The sequence below is a fragment of the Oncorhynchus tshawytscha genome, linkage group LG28 (assembly GCF_018296145.1).
Source record: "Oncorhynchus tshawytscha isolate Ot180627B linkage group LG28, Otsh_v2.0, whole genome shotgun sequence".
Lineage (NCBI taxonomy): Eukaryota > Metazoa > Chordata > Actinopteri > Salmoniformes > Salmonidae > Oncorhynchus > Oncorhynchus tshawytscha.
The window spans coordinates 34026488-34052939 of record NC_056456.1 but is presented as its reverse complement, the minus strand read 5'-3'; the positions used below and the strand labels follow the sequence as shown (position 1 = coordinate 34052939).

The following is a 26452-nucleotide window of genomic DNA, read 5'->3' as shown; positions in this document are numbered from 1 at the left end:
TTCTCGATAATCATGTACGTAAATATTGTTGCGTATGTTACCCACGATGCAGTGCGGTTGTACATAACTAGCCTAGGCTAGCTAGCCATCTTGACAAGAATGAGGGAGGTAGCCGCTGTTCGGAATTTCAGTTCCCTGAAGTGTGAACTAGAGACTATTTATTCTTGGAAATGGGTTACATATACCTTTGAAACGAGTGTTAGTATTGAATCGTTTTAAGTTCGTAAGTCAAGAGGGGAGAGGTGACTTGTTCCGAGAGATGTCTTACATACTTGTCCCAACGTAAAGAGAGTGTTGTTGTAGCCAGCTAGCTAGTTGAGTGGAGAGGTACGGGCCCGCTTCACAGTCTAAAGTAGCTGCCGCAGCTGGGCATCTCTATCTGCGACAGCCGCCATCTGACAACTACGGGGTCCGGACATTACTTTACTGAACAGGCCGGTACGGACGGATCAAAGCTTTGGATCAGTTATCGAATTACTACTTCTATTGGCAAAACGCTGGACGTGGAAGGGTTGGTCTTCAATGTTATGAACTCGTAAAATGCAACAGGAGACGAGAGGAGGAAGGAACAAGGATGACTCATACTCCTCTTGATAATAGTTTAAAAAAACTTCCATCGATGCAAATTCGCTGTTTCAGATAGCCAGTTGTCAGCTGATATTAGCTAACTCACTTGCTTTTAACGCGAGACATTTAGACGGGAGTTGTGAACGCAGGCTCTCAAAATGTCTAAAATGCCGGCTAAAAAGAAAAGCTGTTTTCAGATCACAAGTGTGACACAGGCTCAGGTGGCGGCTAGCAGTGCCACGGACGACACGGAGAGCCTGGACGACCCAGACGAATCACGGACTGAAGACGTGTCGTCGGAAATATTCGACGTGTCCCGGGCTGACTTCGAGCCGGAGGTATGTGATCGAAGTTCGTCTGAGGAAACCCTAAACCATGTAGGGGAGCAAGAGGCACCTGGCGTTATGGTCCCACCGCGTAGTGTACCTAAAGTTGGGCAGATGCCTGCAATGTCGGGGCCTCCAAATGAAGGTTTTGCTATTCGAAAGGCAGGAGTGGCAGGCTCGCCTCATGTTAGCCAGCAAACACTGGGAAGTGGTTCGTCAAGCGGCCTCCCTATTGCTCAGTCCGGGCTCATGCCACAGCCTGCCCCAGTGGCCAGTTGGGGGGCTACAACAGTGTCAGTGAGCACATCCCAGCCAGTAGTGACTAGTTTAACCCCTACTTCTGTTATGTCATCGACAGCAAGTTGCAGTTCACGTTTCAGGGTCATCAAACTTGACCATGGTACCGGAGAGCCCTTCAGAAAGGGCCGATGGACTTGCACAGAGTTCTATGAGAAAGACTCAGAGGGTAACACTGTGGTTAACAGGACTACGGATAACATTAGACATGCCAATGCGTTTGACCCCAGTGCTGACAGGGACAGCGGACTGGGGTTGACTGGTGGTACGGTGGTTGCACCGTCGACTCACTCTGGTCAGGGCCTAGACTCCATAGTGGATGCTGCTGCTCTTAATGCCTTGCACGTTCACCCAATGGACACACTGCAACAGCAGCAGCAGCCTCACCACCAAAACTACAACATGGGGCAACCTGGAACAGCCACACACAACACTTTCCCCACCAACAACCTCATGGCTCTCCCAGGTCAGCAGCCAACGCTGAGTACTATCCAACCTGCTGCCAACCAGAACCTCTTTCCTGTGGGGCTCAACGGTCTTCCTCAAAGTGGCATTCACATACAGAAATCCCCAAGCATGACCACTGCAGCCCAGACCCAGACGCTGGCTTACCCTCCCCAGCAGCAGGCCATGCTACAGCAGCTTCCACTGGGACAGCACCTGCCCAACCAGCCCCCAGGCCTGCCCCAGAACCAGGCAGACTACTACCAACAGAACCAGCCTGGCATGCAGGCAGTGGCCTCAGCCGGCCAGACCCTCTATGTGGGACAGACTGTGGGTCAGGGCCCGTCACTGGTCATGACTTCCGCCACCGGGGTTCCGATGCTGGGGCAGGTAGGGGAGATGGCAGCAGTGGGGGGAGGAGGTTCTTTACCTGTCAGTCAGCCAGCTTCAGGCCTGATGGGTGGAGGTGTGGGAGGTGTTGGGTCATCCATGGGACTGGGCGGAAGCTCTACTCTGCAACAGCTTGTAGGTCAGTATGCCCCCACGGGTATTCGTCAACCCGTCGGCCTCCACCCTTCGCCCCCCGGCACCCAAAACGTGCCCACCATTGTGCCCAGTGCCTCCAGCGCCACCACATTAGCCCCCACCGCCATGCCAAACCTGACTGCCTCCTTGTTGCCCGGGCAACAGGCCCGCGATGGCAGGGGGGCGCAGGGCCTCCCGGCGGCTGGGTTCAGCCATGTGGAGGAGGGCCAGCCTCCCGCCTTCTCTGAGAAAAACCTGATGAAGATCCCTGAGAGCCTGCAGCTGGCCAACAACCCCTCTGTGAACAGCCTGTTTGGAATAGCCATAGACGGGGACGAGGACAGGTAAGCCACCACCTTTCACCCTGTCACACTTCACCATTTATCATATGGAAGGGAATAACCTGGCTAGAAAGTCAACTAAATGCTGTCGGGCCACATACTGGAGACTCTTAGGGGCAGGGCCATTCAGACGCATGACTGAGGCCTAGCTAATAATAGGTATTGCGAAACAATAGCTCAATCTCATATGTTGAGGTTTAAACCATTTTGGCACTGTTTCTCTCTTTTAAGCAGTACAATTAAGGGCTTGTAAGTAAGCATTTCACTGTAAGGTCTGCACTTGTTGTATTTGGAGCATTTGACAAATAAAGATTGATTTGAATTGGCAGGCTTTTATAGCAGTGTGGAAAAACATTGCAGCTGTGGAGTGGTTTTATGAAGTGAGGGGGGGGGCATAAGTGTGTGTGTGTGTGTTCTCAAGGGGGAGGGTCTGTGTTTGAACTCATGGCTGCATGTAGCATCCAGTCAGCCAGCTCCCTGGACATGTAGATGGACTGGAGAAGAGGAGAGAGCAGCGGGTGCGTTCTGGAGACCTCCCATTTCTTTCCTCTTGTCACGATGACGTCTTGTCATCAGTGGTTTGGTTGGCGTGGCTGGACAGACAAACAGGGTTTTCTTCCAGGGCTCAGTTCAAAAGTAGAGCACTATGTAGGGACTAGGGTGCCATTTGGGATGTAGCATAGCTATACATGGGAGCGGAGGGGCACACAGGCAGGAAATATGTTTCTCAGTAGGTAGACTCTCGAAAGGGAGCTGGAGTGTAGCCCAAGTAAACCCCCTGCAATGAGCATACATTACTAACTCCTTACTGGTGTACAGAAGTGTGTGTACTCGTGTTGCTTTGATGTATTCTGTTTTCAGTTGTTAGTCTAAATACAATGTTGCTGACTTGACCCAGGCTAATCTCCAGCTATCCTAATTCTGTTGCCATCACACGTTAAAGGTCCAATGCATACATTTTTATTTCAATATCAAATCATTTCTGGGTGTCGATTAAGTACCTTTAGTATGATTTTATTATGTTGACGTGGTCAAAAATAAACAAAAATAGCTTCTTAGCAAAGAGCAATTTCTCAAGCAAGAGTTTTGCTAGGACTGTCGGAGTGGGGTGGGGAAAACTGAAAAGTGGCTGTTATTGGCAGAGGTTTGGAACTCTTTGTTATTGGTCTGTTAACCACTTTATCGCCTGATGATGTCACCAGGCCAGCCAAAACTCCTGTTCTTCCAAAAAAGGCAGATATTTCAGGTGTCCCCCCCAAAAAAAAAACATAATTTTCACTATTTCACAGTACACGCACATCACAGGAAGTCATGTTTTTGACTGCACTCTGCCTTTAAGGCAATTTCTAAGTTGATGGCCTCTGTAACAAACTTGCAAAATAAGCTTATAGCCAGCCACCTTCTACACTGGAGGCCAGATATTCCTTTTGTCTTAGTCCTCCTGTGTGCTTGACCTTTTCCTTTTTTTTTTCTTTTTATGTTAGCTCCTGACCTAGAAAAAGGCTTCCTCGTTGAAGTGTGGTGCAGGCTGGAGCTGGTGTTTTGCCACATTTCATGCTATCAGAATTTCCATTCACTTAGCTAGTACACCCCACTTAGGAAAAGGTTCTGAGAGGATGGGCCAGGAGATGGTGCAGTGCTGTTGGGTGGTTTTTTTTTTTTGGGGTTAAGTCTAGCCAAGTGGATTGCCCAGGGACTGTTAGGCTGTATGATGTGTAAACATTTGATACAGGAGTCAAGTTTTTTTTTTTTTTTTTTTTTTTTAGATAGGCCTGCAAACAGATATATTGAAGTATTGACTACAGTCTGGCATAGGAGCTTTACAGATGGTGACCTTTGATTGAAAATAGTACATTTAGTGTATACAGTTTAGGAACTAGACTTCAATTTAGGATGTGATCATCTGCTTTTTTTTTTTGAGGGGTTAGGGTTGAGGGGTTAGGGTTGAGGGGGTTAGGGTTGAGGGGGTTAGGGTTGAGGGGGTTAGGGTTGTGGGGGTTGTTAGGGGTGAGAGGTGTCACTCACACTTCCTGTTCATATGCTAAAACTTTCAGTTCCTGAGTTGAGTGCTCGTCGGGGTCGGCAAGCATTAGAGGAAACCGTGAAGTGCCTCAAATCTCTTGGTGGTTTCCATATACCGGTTTTATAGACTGAAATATAGCCTAGACTAGGCAGTATATATGCAGCAGCACAGGCATTTTGTTTTCGGTCACATGTCCTAGATACCTACAATCGTTTGACCCTTTTTGTTGATTTACGAGCCCAACTTGCCTTACTGGCTTTTTCAAAAAATAGTTTTGTGTGTTTTTGCAGCACATGTTTTTTTTTATTTTGAAAGCTCTGGTTCTGCTCTTTGTTGATTCATGAGCTTAACTTGCCTTTTTGGCCTTTTGAAAAATAGATTTTTAGTTGTGTGTTTGAACATGTAAGTTACACAGTTTTGCCATTCCTAAGTTGCTGTGTTTAAAAACGGCAATGCAGAACCAGAAATCGCTACTAGTTGTCATGTTCTTCTGCCATACATACTTTTTTCACTCTCTGTCTGAAACTTAATTCAAAAGCTCGTTGTCAGTCATCCACCGTCCCTTGTCAGGAGCTAAGTGGTGTATGAAACTGCAGTGCCTCAACCAAAACCACTCTGTGGCCCTGGCTGGCGAGACTTGGCTGTAACTTTGCATCTATTTCAGTGCTTCCAATGCAGTCGTATAGCTGTGGCGCTGTGTCTCGGCAAAACAATTTTCACCACGGCCCAAAAATATGGAACATGGAAAACCATATTTCTGCTGGGGCGCACGTTGAAGATGCTGTAACAGTCCACATGTATTTTACCTCTGTAAACGAAACGAGTAATAAAATAGGAAAATCTGACAACCCCGTAGTAGAATAGTTGATCTATTTACCTTGTCGGCTTGTTGTGTGTTCTATGCCAGATAAATATTCAAGTTACGAGTGCCTTACGGAAACAATTACCTGACTCGAATATAGGCTGCAAAAATAGTCCCTGTGACCTTTTTAGGCTCCGTGCTTCACATTTTTCCAGAGGAAATGCTTTTCTGTTCTGTGCATTACCACTCTAGTGTCTTTTTTGCCAGCGGGGAACATCCCATGTTGCAGTGTCTAGTGCCAGGCCCCTTGACTGACTGACAGGCATAGAGGGGCAAGGCAAACTGGAAGTTGTTGCACATCAGTTAAGTGTTGAATGACATTTCTGTTTAGAGGTGACTGAGGTATTCCCAATATCTCTAGGAAGCCGGCGCAGAGTGAGTGGAGCTCCGTGGAGTCCTATTCTATAATAATGTTTCCAGATTGGTGTGTAGGATAGGCATGTGGGCTATGTACTAGGCCCATCTTCCTTGTTTACATCAGGGCTATAACATTTAGGTCCAACTAACCAGTTGTAAGTTTGTTTCCCCATTCTCACAATAGAAATCAAACACCATCAAATATGTTGGTAATATTGGGTTTCTAATTTGTTGCTGTGACTGCAACTGTTACTGTAATTGTAATGAGACTAAGTCATTATCTGATCTGTGTTGCACATTCTGCCCACATATGTTTTAGAATTTGTAATGGGACATGGGTCCCCTTCCCTCAGCATTAAACTGTTATTGTAATGGCAAGTTCGGGAATGTATTATTTTTTTTTGTCAACTGTTGCATCATTCGTTAAGTAGGTATCCCCCCCTGCCAGTTCTTCCTGCAAGTGATTACTGTAGAGCTTAGCTTTGTCTTGCCTCAAATCTCACCCCCCTCCCCTCAGCCATAGATAGCCTGAAGATGGCCGATTTAAGCTGCTCTCCCCCGATTTATCTACTTTTTTTATTTCAGATTGACAGGCTGACTGCACCGCTCGTGTCGCGTGCGTTGCAAAATAAATTTAGAAATCTGTTATTCAATTATTGCATCCACACTGCTCGCGCGTGTCAACGAGCGTCTGCGTTGCCAAAATAGGATTCGGTTCTATTTCTGACGCAGATCGCGCTGCAAGTCCTGCCTCTCCCATCTCCTCATTGGTTTATAGAAGCAGGTACCCACGTGCCATCTCCTCATTGGTTATACCCACGTTGGTGACTGAAAGCCGAACGAGGTCAGTGGCGGTAATGCACCTAATTTATGAAAGTTGCCAATCGCAATATAAAGTCGAAGAAAAAGCCTGGAAGGAGTAGAGATGACTAGAAATGATTCGGTTGACTGTTTTATGTGTGGATTAATTGGCGGAGTGGAGGACCTTGTGCATTTGAGGTAAAATAACAACTCAATGTTTATATCCCAGGACAAATTAGCTAGCAACAACAAGCTAGCTAAAAAGGACAAATTAGCTAGCAAGTGCAAGCTAGCTAGCTAAATTGCCATAAATGTTTCATTCTTTTCGACCTGTCCCCAAATTAATATAATTGTTTCAGAGTTTGTTTTGATATTTTAACCTGCGTGTCGTGAATGCGTTTGGTGTGGGGAGACAAAATACATTTATGCACGATGGCGCAGGCGCGCAGCCGGTTTGGGTTCCGTGTTAGACGTTTAATGTATGCCTGATGGTCGAAAAACTTGTTGCAGAACATTTTGCAGCTTTATGCGGTGTTGTCAGAGTAACAGACATTTTAGGGGAAGATGTTTAACTAGATATACTTGTATAATGAACTGAGGCTATTTGCTTACAACAACAGTTTAACAACAATTGTAGCCAAATTGACCTTATGGTGTCAGTCAGTCTCTGTAAATCACCTGGTGGATGGAATGTGTTTTAGGTCTAAGTTAGCTGAGCTGTGCAACTTGACTCAGCAGCCCACTAGGAGACAAGGTGTGATTGACACTGAAATGAGCCAGTGTGTGGACAAGGAGGGTGTCGGGAGGGGGGGTTGACAAGGAGGTGAGTCTGGGGGAGGGGTGTGTGTGTGGACAAGGAGGTTTGTGGCTTGGGTTTGAGTGTGTGTGGAATGTGGGTAGAGAATGGGGGATGAACTTTTAAAAGTTTTGAGTAGAATCATCTGTTAGGGGAAGTATATGTATTTCATGTCAGGGTGTGTGATAACGAGTGGCACTTGGCCTTTAACCCCAGGGTGTCCAGTTGTATCCTGAGGGGCCTGGACCACCACTGATCACTGTGTCCTGACTCGCCTGCAGCCTCTGCTACTCATTTACAATGTACCTGAAGACATTAGCCTGCATCCAGCCCCATGTTCTTCACTTTCATACCATTCAGCAGGCCCTTTTGGCTAAAATGGGTGAACGGAATTAGCCTACCAATGGTAATCTTTGCACTCATCAGCCTCTCAAGTCCCGCTGCCTTTTTTAAAACATTTTATTGCTATTCTAAAAAAAGGTGCATTGTTCCCTGCGGACCCACTCTGCCGGTCTCTCCATTGTTCCCTGCGGACCCACTCTGCCGGTCTCTCCATTGTCGTATTTAGGTTCCCTTCTCAGTCATACAGCACTTTGAGATATCAGCTGATGTACGAAGGGCTATATAAATACATTTGATTTGATTTTGATTTGATCACTTCTGCCCCAGGTACCGATTCCCGCCATTGTTTACAGAGAAAGGCACGTCAGCCCTAGCTTCAGAAAGAAAGGCGCTTCAGAAAGGAATGCTCCTCAGCCCCCTGATTTAATAGATGTACTGTACGTCACAAAGGGCTAAAGCAGAGGATATTATTTATGCACAGTATTTAGGTGAGTGGGGTTTTAAGTGATGTATGTTTGAATAGTCAAGAGGCCTTTCCTTTGCTCCACTTTCTTATCTGTGTAACTCTGAAAGCGCTGATTGTCCAGGTAGGTTAAAGCAATGTCACAAACTTCATATCTGTAACTTTTCTGCCTAGCCTATCCACATCCTTACAAGAGTATGGGGAAAACACGACATGGCCTATAGGACATACAGTGAGTCCAAGAAACCACAGTTCCACGAAAGTCAGTTTCCTTGACTCTCTCCATAGTTTTGTTTTCCATCACCCCTGCTTCCTGATTTAAGGGCCTACAGTACAGAGGAACATTCCCAGAAGTGTGGCCATATTTATGAATTTACAGAGTGGGCATTGAGCCCCGTTCTCTTACTCCCCAACACCCCACTGAATTAAACCTGTGCTGCAGGGGGACTCTAACAGAGCGCTGGAATCTAAATAGTCTTGACCTAGTTCTGCCCAGGCTCTGATAGATGAGACAGATGGCCTCATGAACACCAGGAGAGATTGCTCCTTTCTAGGGCTGGGAATTGCTCGGGACCTCGCGATACGATATCGCCATACTTAGGTGCCGATACGATATGTACTGCAATTGTCACAATTCTATGTGTTTTAAGATTCAGTGTTCCTAACATATTGCTCACCATGTCTGCTGCAGAGGAACAAGAGAAATTTGACTGTTTTGATCAGTCATGGAAATAAAATTGCTAAAAATATCTTGGCTCACCATTTTCAAAATTGGATAGAGAACAAGCTATAGATGGAAAAATACTGGAGTTTTGGTGGCAGTACAGCCGACTAGTGCAAAAATATTGCGATACTGTCAAAAAATAATATCCAGATTTATGTAACTGAATTGATTCCCTCCCCTTCAAAGTCCCTATGGCTTTTCACATGCTGAGTGAATTAGTGAGGTTGCTCCGAGGTCCAACACCCTGCAAGCAAACCAACCAGCCACCAGGCTCACCCAAGGCGGTTCTGTGTGTGCAGGGGTGAACGCAGCCAACGGTTGACATCAATGGAAAAGAATGCCTGAAAATGTTATTTTTGTTGAACCGGTTGTTCTGGGTCATTAGTTTTGCTTGAGGGCTGTAATTGAGTGAGGTTAGACACCTTTCAACTAGAGGTAGACCGATTAATCGGAATGGCCCATTTTGAATTAGGGCCAATTTCAAGTTTTCATAACAATCGGAAATCGGTATTTTTGGGCGCCCAATTCTTTTTTTTTTCTTTTTTTTGTTGTAAAAAGTTTTTTTTTTTGTTAAAGGCAAATTTTTTAAAATTTGACTAGGCAAGTCAGTCAAGAACACATTTTTATTTTCAATGATGGCCTAGGAACGGTGGGTTAACGACAGATTTTCACCTTGTCAGCTCAGGGGATCCAATCTTGCAACCTTACAGTTAACTAGCCCAACACAATAACGACCTGCCTCTCTCTCGTTGCACTCCACAAGGAGACTGCCTGTTACTCGAATGCAGTAAGCCAAAGTAAGTTACTAGCTAGCATTAAACTTATCTTATAAAAAAACAATCAATCATAATCACTAGTTAATTAACTACACACGTGTCCTGCGTTGCATATAATCTGACTGAGCATACAAGTATCTGACTGAGCGGTGGTAGGCAGAAGCAGGCGTGTAAACATTCATTCAAACAGCACTTTAGTGCGTTTTGCCAGCAACTCTTCATTGTGCGTCAAGCATTCCGCTGTTTATGACTTCAAGCCTATCAACTCCCGAGATGAAGCTGGTGTAACCAAAGTGAAATGGCTAGCTAGTTAGCGCGCGCTAATAGCGTTTCAAACGTCACTCGCTCTGAGCCTTCTAGTAGTTGTTCCCCTTGCTCTGCATGGGTAACGCTGCTTCGATGGTGGCTGTTGTCGTTGTGTTGCTGGTTCGAGCCCAGGGAGGAGCGAGGAGAGGGACGGAAGCTGTTAAACTGGCAATACTAAAGTGCCTATAAGAACATCCAATAGTCAAAGGTTAATGAAATACAAATGGTATAGAGGGAAATAGTCCTATAATAACTACAACCTAAAACTTCTTACCTGGGAATATTGAAGACCCATGTTAAAAGGAACCACCAGCTTTCATATGTTCTGAGCAAGGAACTGAAACGTTAGCATTCTTACATAGCACATATTGCACTTTTACTTTCGTCTCCAACACTTTGTTTTTGCATTATTTAAACCAAATTGAACATGTTTCATTATTTAATTGAGGCTAAATTGATTTTATTGCTTTATTATATTAAGTTAAAATAAGTGTTCATTCAGTATTTATTGTTGTAATTGTCATTATTACAATTAGTTTTTTAAATTGTCCGATTTAATCGGTATCGGCTTTTTTGGTCCTCCAATAATCGGTATCGGTATAGGCGTTGAAAAATCATATTTTGTCGACCTCTACGTTCAACTATCAGTCATGTTGTAGCAAAGTTTACTAGTAGTTTTTCAACCAATTCAGGCCTAGGAATCAACAGCTTACCTTGATATGGCTGTTATCTAGGCTACCTCAATCATGTGCTGATGGGCATGTTGCTTTAGGGGTTGAGGTCTGTTAGTTTAGGAGAAGGTTATACAACCAGTCATAATTGGGCTAAGGTGTCCTTTCAGAGTCGGGAGATTTACAACTTGAAAACAGGAGAGGATAACCGCTCCAGTTCATCTGTTACATTGACGATGGTGTTCTAGAATCATGTGATCTAGGCTTTGGGCGGTATATTGGGGTAGTTTACTGACGGTATGATTTTCAATATTGTCAACAACAACAAAAAAGCCTTGCATGCTTTTACCAGGTAAGTTGACTGAACATATTCTCATTTACAGCAACGACCTGGGGAAAAGTTACAGGGGGGATGAATGAGCCAATTGTAAGCTGGGGATGATGTGTCCTTGATGGAATGCGGGCCGGATTGGGAATTTATCCAGGACACCAGGGTTAACACCCCTACTCTTATGAAAAGTGCCAAGGGATCTTTAGTGACCACAGAGTCAGGACACCCATTTAACATCCCATCCGAAAGACTGCACCCTACACAGGGCAACGTCCCTTATCACTGCCCTGGGGAATTGGGGTATATATATATTTTAGGCCAGAAGAAGGGGAGTCTCCTACTGGCCCTCCAACACCCCTTCCAGTAGCATCTGGTCTCCCATCCAAGGACTGACCAGGACCAACACTGCTTAGCTTCAGAAGCAAGCCAGCAGTGGGATGCAGGGTGGTATGCTGCTAGCAAATGCTATGCCACTGCTTAAGTTAACTATCTAAGATGTACCAAATAAATTATCTCCAGCTCAGGACTCCAGCTATGCATTTGGTTTGCTAACTTGCTAGCTATGTGGCTAATGCAAGATCAATCTTCTTGGTTCCGGCAGAGACAATCAATCCCCTCCTGGATCAAGATCCCTGCTGCCTAAATGTGTTTTGTGTGTACAGGAACAGTATGAAGGTATGCCAGTCTGGATATTGCCCAACACTAATCTAAGCCCAGCCGAGCCCACAAACGACCTGCAGCAACTCTCTCTCCTCAGCTTGACCGGTGATGTAATGTCCTTTTTACATGAGTGTGTGTAAACAGCTAATTGAGCGGCATCGGTTAAATTATTTGAATTACATTTATTTTTCTGTCAGCTTAATGCGACATTGCGCAGTTTTCTCTAGAGTTAAATCTGATCAAGCTGACCTGTTGTAGTTTCCAACAGGCCAATATTCTACATGTTTTCTGCACTAAACTGTGGTAATAAATTACAATGACCATAATCCATTGCTCACCTACTTGTCCGGTCTGGGTGTTTTTCTTATCCGCCTGCTGTTCTAGGTGAATGTGGGGCAGACACGGAGGGGAAAAAGAGACAGAAGAATGCTTGATGGAAAGGGATAGAGAGCAGTTGCTTTGCGGTATCTCTACCTGAAAATACACGAGACAAGTTTATGAATAGTTGCTATTCAGCAGTCATAAAATAACGACTTATTTACTTTGAAGAACTACTAAAATATATATCTTTTTTTTTTGTCAGATCGCATAGGCAGCAGCTCTATAGAGATGAGATGATGACTTGGAATGAAATAATAATAATAAAGTCATCAAATAAAACTGAAATATTCCATTAGTCATGTTAAATGATGAGCAGTAATGAACAGACGCTACCAACATGAGATTTGTAATCCTTGTTTTATTATGTTACAGCATTGAACCCGCCTGCCTAGTGCCTTTTGTGGAACACTTCATTTTTTTAATCAAAAACTATATAATTTTTTTTTAACCGAACAGACCTCAAAAAGCACTAATTGCTCAACACTATTAGTACTGCATGAGTTTATGTATGTTGGGTTTTGTATGAAGCGAGACAAAACGTGAAGGTGGAGCTCCAAAAGTGTTGTGTGACAAAGAGAGTTTGTGCCAGAGATTTCTAGGAAAAGAGCCTTGGCTCAATGTTCAGATATGCACACACATGCTGTACGGCGGGGAGGGGGGGGATGCACACGTGTAGTTCAGTTTATGGACATGGGGCTTTGAGGGGGGGGGGGCATTTCTCCGTCCTCATGGAACATGGTGTGCTTGTGGCCTCCAGGGCCCCATAGTCGGGACATGGGAGGGAATGGTATCCATTTGAGCTCGCCCCCTATCAACACAGTGGTTGGCAAAATAACTCCTTTCCTTCTCTGCAGAACTCAACACTTAAGCCATTTTACAGTTTTTGCCTCAGTTGCCTGTGCTGCATTATAAATATTTTTAAGAGTGTGGGGTTAGATGTACATGTATTGTTTTCTCAACGGGCACTTGAACCCCCCCCCCCTTTAGCAAATTTTATTTGAATATTTGTGAATTACGTACTGTGTGCTCATCTTGAACTTGTGACAGCTGATTCACTGAAACACCTTCAGGCACAGCCTCTGTCCTATCTAGTTAACCATGCACACAGGTTGTTCTTCTGATTTTAAGTAAATTTAACAATACGAGACTGGTTTCTCGTTTTCTCCTGTATTCTCTGATTCATCCCCTCTCCTTTTCTCTCCTGTTTTCTTTTGACTTTGGTTGACACAGGACCCCCTCCATGGTGTTCTACCGGGCCTTCCAGTCTGGCAGCAGGCTGCAGGACTCTAAGGCCCACAGTGATAGGTACTGTACTGGACTGGATGGGACAGGCCTTCCTGTGTGTGTTTATGGTGCAGTGCATAGCAGCTCAGTAACAGTGAGCTTTCCTTTGTGGATGTGCATGGATGGAAACCGCATGGCAGTGGGAATGTTGGCCAGCCAAACCTCTCACACTCAGCCAATAGGCCTACATCAGTACATTTACGTTTTAGTCATTTAGCAGACACTCCTATCCAGAGCGACTTACAGGATCAATCAGAGCAAGTGCCTTGCTCAAGGGCAAATAAATAGATTTTTCACCTAGTCGGCCCAGGAATTCGAACCAGCGACCTTTTGAGTTACTGGCCCAACGCTCTTAAGTGTCAGGCAACCTGCCTCAGTAACACTAAGGCCTACTAAAGTGCATAAACAAACCGTTGTTCCCTGAACCTCAACTGACTTAGTCATGGCCAAAGGTTTTGAGAATGACACAAATATACATTTTCAAAGTCTGCTGCCTCAGTTTGTATGATGGCAATTTGCATATACTCCAGAATCTTATGAAGAGTGATCAGATGAATTGCAATTAATTGCAAAGTCCCTCTTTGCCATGCAAATGAACTGAATCTCAAAAAAACATTTCCACTGCATTTCAGCCCTGCCACAAAAGAACCAGCTGACATGGCTGGAGATCACTCTGATTGAGTTTGAATAACAGACTGGAAGCTTCAAAAGGAGGGTGGTGCTTGGAATCATTGTTCTTCCTCTGTCAATCATGGTTACCTGCAAGGAAACACGTGCCGTCATCATTGCTTTGCACAAAAGGGCTTCAGGCAAGGATATTGCTGCCAGTAAGATTGCACCTAAATCAACCATTTTATCAGATCATCAAGAACTTCAAGGAGAGCGGTTCAATTGTTGTGAAGAAGGCTTCAGGGCGCCCAAGAAAGTCCAGCAAGCACCAGGACTGCCTCCTAAAGTTGATTCAGCTGCGGGATCAGGGCACCACCAGTAGAGTTGCTCAGGAATGGCAGCAGGCAGGTGGGAGTGCATCTGCACGCACAGTGAGGCGAAGACTTTTGGAGGATGGCCTGGTGTCAAGAAGGGCAGCAAAGAAGCCACTTCTCTCCAGGAAAAACATCAGGGACTGACTGATATTCTGCCAAAGGTACAGGGATTGAACTGCTGAGGTCATTTTCTCTGAATCCCCTTTCCGATTGTTTGGGGCATCTGGAAAAAAGCCTGTCCGGAGAAGACAAGGTGAGCGCTACCATCAGTCCTGTGTCATGCCAACAGTATAGCATCCTGAGACCATTCATGTGTGGGGTTGCTTCTCAGCCAAGGGAGTGGGCGCACTCACAATTTTGCCTAACAACACAGCCATGAATAAAGAATGATACCAACACATCCTCCAAGAGCAACTTCTCCCAACCATCCAGGAACAGTTTGGTGACGAACAATGCCTTTTCCAGCATGATGGAGCACCTTGCCATATGGCAAAAGTGATAACTAAGTGGCTCGGGGAACAAAACATTGATATTTTGTGTCCATTGCCAGGAAACTCCCCAGACCTTAATCCCATTGAGAACTTGTGGTCAATCCTCAAGAGGTGGATGGACAAACAAAAATCCACATTCTGACAAACTCCAAGCATTGATTATGCAAGAATGGGCTGCCATCAGTCAGGATGTGGCACAGAAGTTAATTGACAGCATGCCAGGGCGGATTGCAGAGGTCTTGAAAAAGAAGGGTCAACACTGCAAATATTGACTCTTTGCATCAACTTCATGTAATTTTCAATAAAAGCCTTTGACACTTATGAAATGCTTGTAATTACACTTCAGTATTCCATAGTAACATCTGACAAATATCTAAAGACTCTGAAGCAGCAAACTTGGAAATGAATGTCATTCTCTCAACTTTTGGCCACAACTGTACACTGGTCAGTATGACACTGGTCAGTATGACACTGGACCGAGTGGTGCTAGAAAGGAAGGTACTTTTCAGTCATAATATGAAGTCCTTTAGGGTAGCCTAGTGGTTAGAGCGTTGGACTAGTAACCGGAAGGTTGCAAGTTCAAAATCCTTTTTCTAAACAACAATTTTCAGGTCTTTGCCATAGATTTTCAAGCAGATTTAAGTCAATTGTAACTCTGCCACATCCACTGACTTCTTGGTAAGCAACTCCTGTGTAGATTTGGCCTTGTGTTTTATGTTTTTGTCCTGCTGAAAGATGAATTCATCTCCCAGTGTCTGGTGGAAAGCAGACTGAACCAGGTTTTCCTCTAGGATTTTGCTTTTGCCAAGCTCACGTCAGTTTCTTTTTATCCTAAAAAACTCCCTAGTCCTTAATGATTACATACCCATAACATGCTGCAGCTTCCACTATGCTTGAAAATATGATGAGTGGTACTCAGTGATGTATTGAATCTGCCCCAAATATAACACTTTGTATTCAGGACAAAAAGTTAATTGCTTTGCCAACATTTTTGCAGTATTACTTTAGTGCCTTGTTGAAAACAGGATGTGTATTTTTATTCTGTACAGGTGTCCCTTTTGACTCTGTCAAGTAGGTTAGTTTTGTGGAGTAACTACAATGTTGATACAGACGGTTTTCTCATATCAGTCATTAAACTCTGTTTCCTCTGTCAACTGAGTTAGGAAGGACACCTGTATCTTTGTAGAGACTGTGGGTGTATTGATACACCATCCAAAGTGTAATTAAGAACTTCATGCTCAAAGGGATATTCAATGTGTGCTTCTATAGGTGCCCATTGCCCATCTATAGGTGCCCAATGGGCACCTTCAATAGGTGCCCATTGCGAGTCATTGTTAAACCTCTGGTCATTGTGGTTGAATCTGTTTGAAATTCACTGCTTGACTGAGGGACATTATAGATCATTGTATGTGTGGGGTAAAACACTGTCCATGCAACTTATTATGTGACTTTTTAAGCAAATTATTACTCCTGAACTTATTTAGGCTTGCCATAAGAGGTTGAATACTTGTTGACTCAAGACATTTCAGGTTTTCGTGGTTTTATTAATTTGTGAATATTTTGAAAAACATGAATCCCTCTGATATTATGGCGTCTTGTGTGTAGATCAGTGACAAAATATATTGAATGGATTTTAAATTCAGGCTGAAACCCAACAAAATGTGGAAAAAGTCAAAGGGTGTGAATAGTTTCTGAAGGCGCTGTACATGAAACCATATCTGAGGAGAGGGCAGCACCAGAAAGGAAATGAATGCACATCGTTAAAACAGCTGAGGAGAACTGCACACATACATATGCAGTCATTTCAAACACCTGACCTCCCACAATGCTGTGTGCCTGCGCCACACTAGTACTAAAGCATTGATTGGCTGGCTGACTGAGTGCTTTTTAACCGGGACGCTGCAGTAACATGTACTGCATCCGCCTGGACGAGTACATGTGGATTTCAGTTGTGCTGTGATTGTTTGGAGACTTTACTGTTACTGCATACTCCTTGTATATAGCCAAGCTATCAATACTCTGTACTGGTACTCCTTGTATATAGCCAAGCTATCAATACTCTGTACTGGTACTCCTTGTATATAGCCAAGCTATCAATACTCTGTACTGGTACTCCTTGTATATAGCCAAGCTATCAATACTCTGTACTGGTACTCCTTGTATATAGCCAAGCTATCAATACTCTGTACTGGTACTCCTTGTATATAGCCAAGCTATCAATACTCTGTACTGGTACTCCTTGTATATAGCCAAGCTATCAATACTCTGTACTGGTACTCCTTGTGTATAGCCAAGCTATCAATACTCTGTACTGGTACTCCTTGTTATCATTACTCATTGTCTATCTATTATTTTTATTACGTGTTTTACTTTTCTATTATTTCTCTTTTCTTTCTTTGCATTTTTGGGAAGGGCCCATAAGTAAGCGTTTAGCTGTTATTTCACACCTGTTTTTACAAAGCATGTGGCAAATATTATTTTAAAAAATGTAAGTTATTCAACCTAATTTTGAAACAGATTGTGTGTCCTGTCAACATGATTCCATAGAGATTTGTTTCCGATGTCTCAACATCATGCTTCATCGTTTCCTCCTAATGTTTACTGTAAAGAGTACTATGGATGGATGCCCCATTGCCAATTCTCCAGACTGGTGTATTTGTTCATTTTTTTTCTAGTTATGAAAGGAGTCTGCTTCCAGTCACACATGGTTTTGAAAAGCCTTTCATGCTAGTAGCAGGTATGTACTCTCAAAGGTGTCAAGGTAGTCAAGTCAACCTGCAGGTCCTGAACATGTGGACTGGCCTTGCCTTTTGAGCTTCGCACTGGTTTTATCGTAAGCCAAGCTGAGCCAAAGGCCCCAACTGGGCTTCTCTCCGTCACTGAAGCTCCAAAGTTACTGATCCTAGTGACACTGAGGCAACAGTGGCCAGGGGCAAGGTATGACAACTATTCCAGGTTCCCACTCAGTCTTCATCAATGTCAGAGCGCTTCATAACTGTCCACTCTTCGGTGGGTAATACGTCTTAGATACTTAATACACTTAATACCTTCTCTTGAAGCCTTGAGGTTTGAGCCGTCTCGGTCGTTCTGCTCGGAACACCAAACTCCAATTTGAGCTCCATTAAGCTCTGTCCGGTGCTTGAAAAAGGTCAACTTTACAGAGTTGCGTAAGATGGGCGATAAGAACCCTTTTTTCCCCCAGCGGCTTTTTGTTTGATCTCAACCCAACCCTTTTGCCCCTGTGGGCTCTGACGAACAGAGGTGAATTGACACCTTTACCCACGCAGAGCCGGAGAAGTAGCTTTATACCACCGACGGTACATGTTCGAAGTCTGTGTCTCGAACAAAGTGGAAGGCCTATGTGGCTTAACTAGAAACTATTGGCTTAAACTGTCAGAACAGGTTTGGGCGAACTTGTAACATCACCCGGCCACATTTGTTTTGCCTTACAACAAAAACATCACCACTTCTAAGTGTAATTTTGCTTCTTGGACTTTTTTTTTTCTCTCTAATTGATTTGTTTTCCTTTCAGACACTCAAAGCTGCCATGGGCTTTGGTAACTAGTTCTGTTATTTTTTTTGGCCTATGTAGCAGTGTGTAACCAACCCTTCATGATTCAACACCAGCTTAATTCAAACCAGCTGATTTTGTTAAATCATTGGATGGACGAGATGCTTTTGAAGAAAGCTGTGACTGTTCCACATCCAACCATAAACGGCTGCAAGCATCACAAAAATATTGTTGTTAGTGTCACAATAGATACTCTATCCACCTTCTCAGATTATACCAGGAGTGTCAAACTCATTTTGCCACTGGGGCCAAATTCAAGACCTTCAGAGTTTCGGGTGGTCGCACTGCAAGAATTATGCCAATGGAAGGATTTTGGTTTCGTTTTTTTCTATATAGATGCATAGGCCCACCAGAATGTCAAAAAGGGTACACGGTAGGTACCGTATTAAAGTAGGTTCATTTGAGAGGGCACTGCCCAGACTGATCTATGGTCTGCTGGTTTGTGGCAGCTCTGATCGGTGCTGAATTCCACCACGGGCGCTGATCCAGCACTAGCTATCTTTGGCAATCCCTCAGTCCTTTACACTGAATAGCAGTATCTTCTATTCACTGTCTAATGGCCAGAACAGACTGTCCTCGTCGTGGTCACATTGACTCTACCATCCCTCAACCACCAGTGGCTGGTTTTATCCAGGTTCATCTTGAGCAAACCTGGAAGAACCACATGACTGTTCTATTTTGTCCTGTAACCCAGGCCTGTGCTATGTCACGTTTGTTCCTTTCTGAGCAAATGAATAAACAAACTCTCCTTCAGTCTGTCCCAGCATCTAAATTCGTAATGCTGGTATTGCCCGTTTACACCCAGTTAGGCAGTGTACATACTGTACACTCGCTAGCTAGAGAGCCCAATGTTTACATTAGTCATTTGGCAGACGCTTTTATCCAGAGCGACTTTCGGGAGCAATTAGGGTTAAGTGCTTTGCTCAAGGCCACATCGACAGATAATTTTTACTTTTTTCACCTACTCAGCTCGGGGATTCGAACCAGCGAACTTTTGGTTACTGGCCAAAGCGCTCTTAACTGCTAAGCTGACATGTTTAATTCTGGTTGTTTCGATGTTGTGCCAAAGGACCAGTGACACCATGGCGACAACGGTGTTTGGTTTAGGCCTACGTCACATGATTAGGCCAGTCCATGTTTGCATTCATTTGATTTAAGAATTTCAACTGATTTTAGTTTTTGGTCTCTCACTGGCATGGGACCAGTCTGGAGATATTTGGACTTGGGGCCCACGGCGAGGTCTGTGCTTTTACAGAGCAAGAGATCCGTCTGGTCAGACCTTTTTTTTTTTTTTTTTATAAACTTGCAGGAAACTTTTTTTTATAGAAGGCCTGTGTGTACACCTGGAACTAAACAATTAAACACACATTGAAGTTTGTGTTTTGCCTGCTTTCTTCAAGTTTTTTTTTTGGCCTACGTAACAACTCCCTAACAGTGGGGACCTGCCTGGCTTCGCATGTGTTTTGCTTTAGCCTGCCTGGTGGACCAGGTGGGCAGGGACAAATACGGTCAATACGTTTCTATTAGCTCCACTGCAACAGGCAAGCACAGACTGAATTTGTACCTTTTTTTTCTAATAGTATGTGTGTGGGCATTTTGTTTTTTAGAGGTTTTGGGGGGAGTGTGCCCACTGCATCCACGCATGTGACATGTTTTGTCTTATTCGGTCTTCATTACCCATCATCCTCTTGTCAACGAGCTCAAAGAGGAGATTTAGTGGTACAAATGATGTCACTGGACTGGCTGCAGAGCTAGGAGGGCATTCCTCTGTGGAGAAGCCTGCTGATGTTAATCTGCTTGTACTTCCGCCCTTCTTGGACAACTAAATTGGATGGTGAAAGAACAGAATGTCTTGTGTTGTGCTCCAGGGCCATCCAACACTCATTTTGAGGGAAGCTCTGTGTGTGTGTGTGTGCTCATTAGAGCCTGTGATGTCAAAAAATCAGCAGCTGTCTTACCTGGTTCCTAGCCTTCTAAAGTGTGGATCACAACAATGTGATGACCGTTGTAGAATGGCACCGAATATCAACCTATGCAATCAGTCCTTGCTGATAAAGGCTACCACATATCTGGTGGTGAATACTGCATACACACACACACACACACACACACTGTGGGCAGTTTTAGGTACACCACCCGGTTCACACAAATGCTTAAATCCTACAGACAGTCACGTGGCCATGGTTTGCTAAATAAACAGGCAGACGGGCATCGAGGCATTCAGTTACTGTTTGGTTGAACGTTAGAGGGCAAAACGAGTGACCTAAGTGACTTTGAGCGTGGTATGATCATCAGTACCAGGCTGTTCCAGTATCTCAGAACCGGCCTCCTGGGGTTAACACGCACAACAGTGTCTCGGGTTTACAGGGAATGGTTACACAAAGAAAAAACATCCAGTCAGCGGCAGTCCTGTGGGTGAAAACAGCTCGTTTATGAGGTGGAAGGAGAATGGCAAGAATCGTGCAGCTAACAGGTGGGCCACAAACAGACAAATAACGGTGCAGTACAACAGTGGTGTGCAGAACGATATCTCAGAACGCACAACTCGTCGGTTCTTGTCACGGATGGACTATTGCAGCAGACGACCACACCAGGTGCCACTCCTATCAACTAGAAACAAGAAGTGGGTGTAGTGGAATCACCCACACTGGACAATTTTGAGTGGAAAAACAAATCCCGGTCCCTGTTGTCATGCTGATGGCAGAGTCAGGATCTAGCGTAAGCAGCATGAGTCCATGGCCCATCCTGCCTGGTGTCAACGGTACAGGCTGGTGGCGTTGGTGTAATGGTGTAGGGAATGTTTTCCTGGCACACTTTAGGTCCCTTGACACTATTTGAGCATTGATTCCATTCCCTGACGAATTCAGGCTGTTCTGGAGGCAAAGGGGGGGTCCGACCCGGTACTAGATATGGCTGTACCTAGTAAACTGGCCACTGAGTGTATACTGCGCATTTAATAAAAAAAATATCTTGCACGTCTTTCAGATGATTTAATTGGCTAAGATAATAAAGGAGATTTTATAGTCTTTCAAAGGTGTAGCCTTCATGACGCAGCATGTGAACAGCTTTTGAAAGTTAATGCTGTTTGTCAAATGTTGGCTGTATGGTTCATATGATATATAGTATCAATGTCTTATTTCATGAAACCACACATCCTTTTTTGGGGTGTGGGGAGGTGTGCCCCTTTTACTAAACTTAATTTGAATCTGCATTCTTGTGCATAGCCAGCCTAACCTACTCCAAAATGCATGCGAGCTATAGGCATTTATGTTACTGGTACTCCAAAGCAAGGTGATGATTGCGGATCCATTCCATTTTAACACTTCCCCTGTTTTGTGGAGTCATTCTCACTTGGATACATGCCGTTGACCTGAGTCATAAACCACCATTGCCATTTGATGTATGATTAGTTGCGTAGTAACACTCGTTTTTAATAAAAAAACAACTTGTTTCTATATGATTGACCTGATTTTTAAAATAACTGGATATATGTACCCTTCTCTCCTTGCGTGTGCATCAAGGTGAAGGTGGCTGCGGGAGCAGTGAAATGTATCCCCAACGCATACTTGTCAACCCATTTCTTCTTGTGGTGTGCGTGCGGGTTCTTGTTACATTTATCCAGGTGTAGCCTAGTGATACTTACGCCCTCCAGTAGTGTCCTTTCGCTCAATCACGTTATATGAAAGACTACTCTCTCAACCATGCTCTACACTATCCTACGAACTACCGTGCTGTCCCGGTTTTCGTAGTTATTCCGGATCATTGGTCCATTACAGGGAACGACGCTGGTAACTTTTGCTCAATACTTTAGTTTCACCGTTGCCCGTTTTCGATAGTGGAGCGTTTGTTTTAAGTGTGTCGTTAATGCGGACAGGGTCTGTAGTTGTCGCTGAGTTTTTTTATTTTATATTTTCGAAATTAGGTTGGAAATGTGGTTTCAGTCGGATGTTTGGAATGTTTTGTGCGCACGTTCGATAAATGTAGACTACATTTCCAAAAAGGTCACGGTGCAGAATTCACACTTGTCGTTGAATGAATGCATGTTAGTTTAGTTTTTTAATGCACATTTTTTTCATGCCTATAGATTTTCCTCAGCCATGAGAGTACAACAATACACACACACACACACACACACACACACACAATTATCGAGGCACAAGACTTATTTTCATTCTGGTTCTCATAACTGATGGACAGGTGTCACAAGATGTGTTGTGTAGTTTTGTCTAACTTTTACGTTGCACGTTCATCTCGTGATATATTTTGATCGCACAGTTTAGGAATGTGAGTCGTGTCTCCATTTTTAAAGATTCACTATTAAGAAATCGCTCTGCCATTTCCTGGCTGCTAAAATTCAAATTGTTAGCCTAATTTCAGTTTGTCAAAACAAGTGTAGTATAGAGAATTATTGTTTGAAGCTGGTGTACAAAACCAAAAGGAAAAGATGCAAAAACAAAACTTAAAAATGGGAAGCATAAAAATAGCGCATATAGACCAGCTCTATCGCTTCTAAGACTTGCTTTCAATGAGAATATATAACTCACATTTCTATGTGAATTTTGTCCGGTCGTCCAAAAAGTTGCATTGCAGTGTTAATGCGGCCATATGGCTGGCCTTTCTCCTGTAGGCTTTGCTGTGACCTACATTGAACTGTTGTCTAGGTCACTGCTAGTAGCTTAGCATGCTAGTAGTACTAGTAGCGTGGCATTCATATCTTAATAGGCTACCTTTTTAATATAATTGTCACCGATGCTTTACTGAATTTACTGCACTTACGACGTATGATAGAGTTAGGATATTTGAGGAATAATATGGAAAAGTGAATGACTACTCAACCTGGTCTCAGAGCATTTCGTATTATTCTGTACTTTAAATGGGCTGCAGGGTAGCCTAGGGCGGCAAGGTGTTGGGTTAGTAACCGAAAGGTTGCAAGTTCAAATCCCCGAGCTGACAAGGTAGAAATCTGTCGTTCTGACCCTGAACAAGGCAGTTAAAACCCACTGTTCCTAGGCCGTCGTTGAAAATAAGAATTTGTTCTTAACTGACTTGCCTAGTTAAATAAAGGTAAAATAAAAGATCTGAGACACTACATTTAATATTATGTGTTGCGTTTCATATGATATGTATTAATTTGTGGATATCCATCACCCATTTCGTATGATATGTTACGAATTTACAATTCGTATTGTGTGTTACGAAGTCTAGCTAGCTGGCTAACGTTAGCTAGGGGTTTGGATTAAGTTTAGGAATTAGGTTAAAGGGTTAGGGGAAGGGTTAGTTAACATGCTAAGTAGTTGAATGTAGCTAAAACGTTAGTTTTTAAAATGCTGAAGTTGTCCGTGATGCGTCAAACTCACAATCTTTGCGTTGCTAGACATTCGCGTTATACATCCTCCCTAATTTAAGTTTTTGCTTTAAGTAACCATCTTTCTTTATGTAACATATCATATTAATTTCAGTGTCCCGGATTTACATTTACTATGTTACGTTTAGTCTGAGACCAGGCTGGGCTACTAGGCTACTTTTCACTTTACTTTCATGATAAACTGGCCCATGGTATCTCTCAGGTTTCTAGTGTCAGAAATGGTAAAAGTTAAAGAAACCTTTTTTTAAAGTGTATGATAAGTAATCAATAATTAGTTCAATAACCCTATGATTGTCTAATATTCTCCTCTATTCCTTTTACAGTGCCTCTGGAGCCAGTGTTGTTGCCATTGATAATAAAATTGAACAGGCGATGGTAAGTGTTTTTATTTAATCATATTAATTTTATGGTATCATTTGCTTTCATTCTTGTTTTAAACGGTCTCTTGTTGAAATCTCATTGTTGAAATGGAACTACTGTATTGCAAGTAACAAATTAACTCATGTCATGTTTTAGGTTTCTGGTTTAGGTCCCTCCTTGGTACTTAACTGAAACTAAAGTAATTAAAATAATTTGCCATCTAGAGACTTCAACTAGTTTCCCTGGTCTGAGCCAATTGCTGACAAGGACGAATACAAGCATAAATTGTGGTCAATTTGATTTGATTTGATTTGACTTATCGCTGACTTCATTGCCGCTCTGGGCCATTTTTGTTTGCGAAATCATCGTGTGCCTACAGGGTTTGCTTTGTTCAGTTAATGTACATAGAGCAGAAAACAACTAGCCTGTATTCTCACATTGGCTGTTAGCGAGCTAAAGACCTAATAGCTTGTTCTGCTCTTTCCTCCCACAGAGGATGTTAGCAAGCTAAATGCTAATAGGAACTTCTGTTCTTTCCTCCCACTGAGGATGTTAGCGAGCTAAATGCTAATAACTTGTTCTGCTCTTCCCTTCCACAGAGGATGTTAGCAAGCTAAATGCTAATAGGAACTTCTGTTCTTTCCTCCCACAGATGATGTTAGTGAGCTAAATACTAATAGCATGTCCCCTGTTTTCTCTCCCTTCAGGACTTAGTGAAAAGCCATCTGATGTATGCAGTGCGTGAGGAGGTGGAGGTGCTGAAGGAGCAGATCAAGGAGCTGTTTGAGAGGAACTCTATGCTGGAACAGGAGAACGCCGTGCTGAAATCCCTGGCCAACAGCGACCAGCTGTCTGAGCTCTCCATCCGGCCGGCCGCCACAAACTCCTCCTGCAGCACGCCTCCCCAGCAAGGGGTGGGCCAAGGCCAGCCTCAGCTCCAGGCCCAGCCTCAAACGCATCCTCCGCTCCAGGCCCAGCAACTCCAGCCCCAGCTTGACGCCAGCCAGCCTTTGCTGCAACCGCAGCCCAACGGCAACTCCGCTTGAAGTGCATCCCCCCCAGCAGGAGAAAAAAAAGCAGAAAAGCACCCTCCAATTATTCTAAATTAGCATACGAAACAACAAAATAATTATATTGTCTTGTTCTCCACCAGCTTGGCCACCACAAGGGCAGTGCCTCTGTGCCTGTTTGGCTTTCCCAGTGTTAATGCAATCATTGCGAGAGAAAGACGGGGGCTTTTCTTATGGGGCGCCATACTGGAGCCTGGACTGGTTGAGTGCTGTGGACCAGATTCCCCCCGGCTACAAAGGAGTTGTGCAGCTCACATGAGGATGAATCGGAGCGTCCCAGAGATGTTTTGTTGTTGTAAGAGATGTGTTTTTAGCCTTGCTGTTTCATGTTGTAAGTAAGAAGTGGGGGAGAGATCTATTTTCGGAGCCGCGCCGCCATTACTTCTTCGACATGAGTCCAATCCATGCATCAGTCTAAAGTTCTACGGTTAATGTTTATTTATTACGGGGCTGCTATTTTCATGAAAGGAACAATGTCACAAAAAAAACGATTTAAAAAAAAAAATAGCCTTTTTTTTTGTCGTCATCAGTGTTTAAAATAGTCTGTGTACACAATTGGCAGTGTATTACATTAACCAGTTGAATATGTAGGCAATAATAAAGAAACTGACATACGTCTAACACTAAACAGGCAGTTTTACAATGGAATTGTTTATCCGCACCAGTCAAGATCCAGTTTGAATGTACATTTTGTATAGTGTAAAGTATTAAGAACATAGCAAAGTTTGTACAGGTGAACACCAAGTCTACGGACAGGAAATCTGAACGTGAATCTGCGGTAGACTATTTTTTTTCTTTTTTTTTTTAACAAACTTCCAATCCAATTGCTAGTTTCTTTGTCTCCAATATGGAACGTTTATTGTCATACTCGTGTCTTCTTGTACATGTGTTTTTGGGGTGGGGGGAAAAAAGCTGTGAAATCGTTCATACCTACTTTGTAACCAAAGATGCAAAGCTGTAATTCGATTTATTATTTTGTAATGTGCACTTCTGTATATTTTTTTTCTTCTCACTTTCACAACAAAATGTTTTTGTTGCTGTTTAGCATGTTCTGCATGATCTGTAATTTTCAAACCACTTTCTTACCTCATATTTTTATTCAGCACTCTTATTGTAAGATAGTAGTCTGTGAACAATGTAAATGGGGGGGAAAAAGACATGGAGACAAAGAGCTAGGGTTTTGGTAGAGCGATACAAACAAGTGTTAAGTACACTAGCTACAGAAAATGAAGTGAGCCTTGTTTTGTTCATGTAAATGGTGTTTGAATTTCATATGCCAATAGTTTTGTTACATTGCAAATTTAATGTATTTAAATAAATGCAATATTCAGATTC

At 43.5% G+C, this 26452-nt stretch overlaps 1 protein-coding gene across 2 annotated transcripts; it reads left to right on the top strand.

Moving 5' to 3' along the window:
- On the top strand, positions 1–26452 carry LOC112227149 (TSC22 domain family protein 2). Of its 2 annotated transcripts, XM_024392009.2 has the most exons (4): positions 1–2503; positions 13224–13298; positions 24011–24062; positions 24755–26452. In XM_024392009.2, exons 1-4 carry the CDS (start codon positions 726–728, stop codon positions 25091–25093), a joined length of 2244 nt encoding a protein of 747 aa, XP_024247777.1. In that variant the 5' UTR covers positions 1–725; the 3' UTR covers positions 25094–26452. The 2 variants fall into 2 exon arrangements, with proteins under 2 accessions (XP_024247777.1, XP_024247778.1); XM_024392010.2 differs by lacking the exon at positions 13224–13298 and having other exon boundaries at positions 3–2503.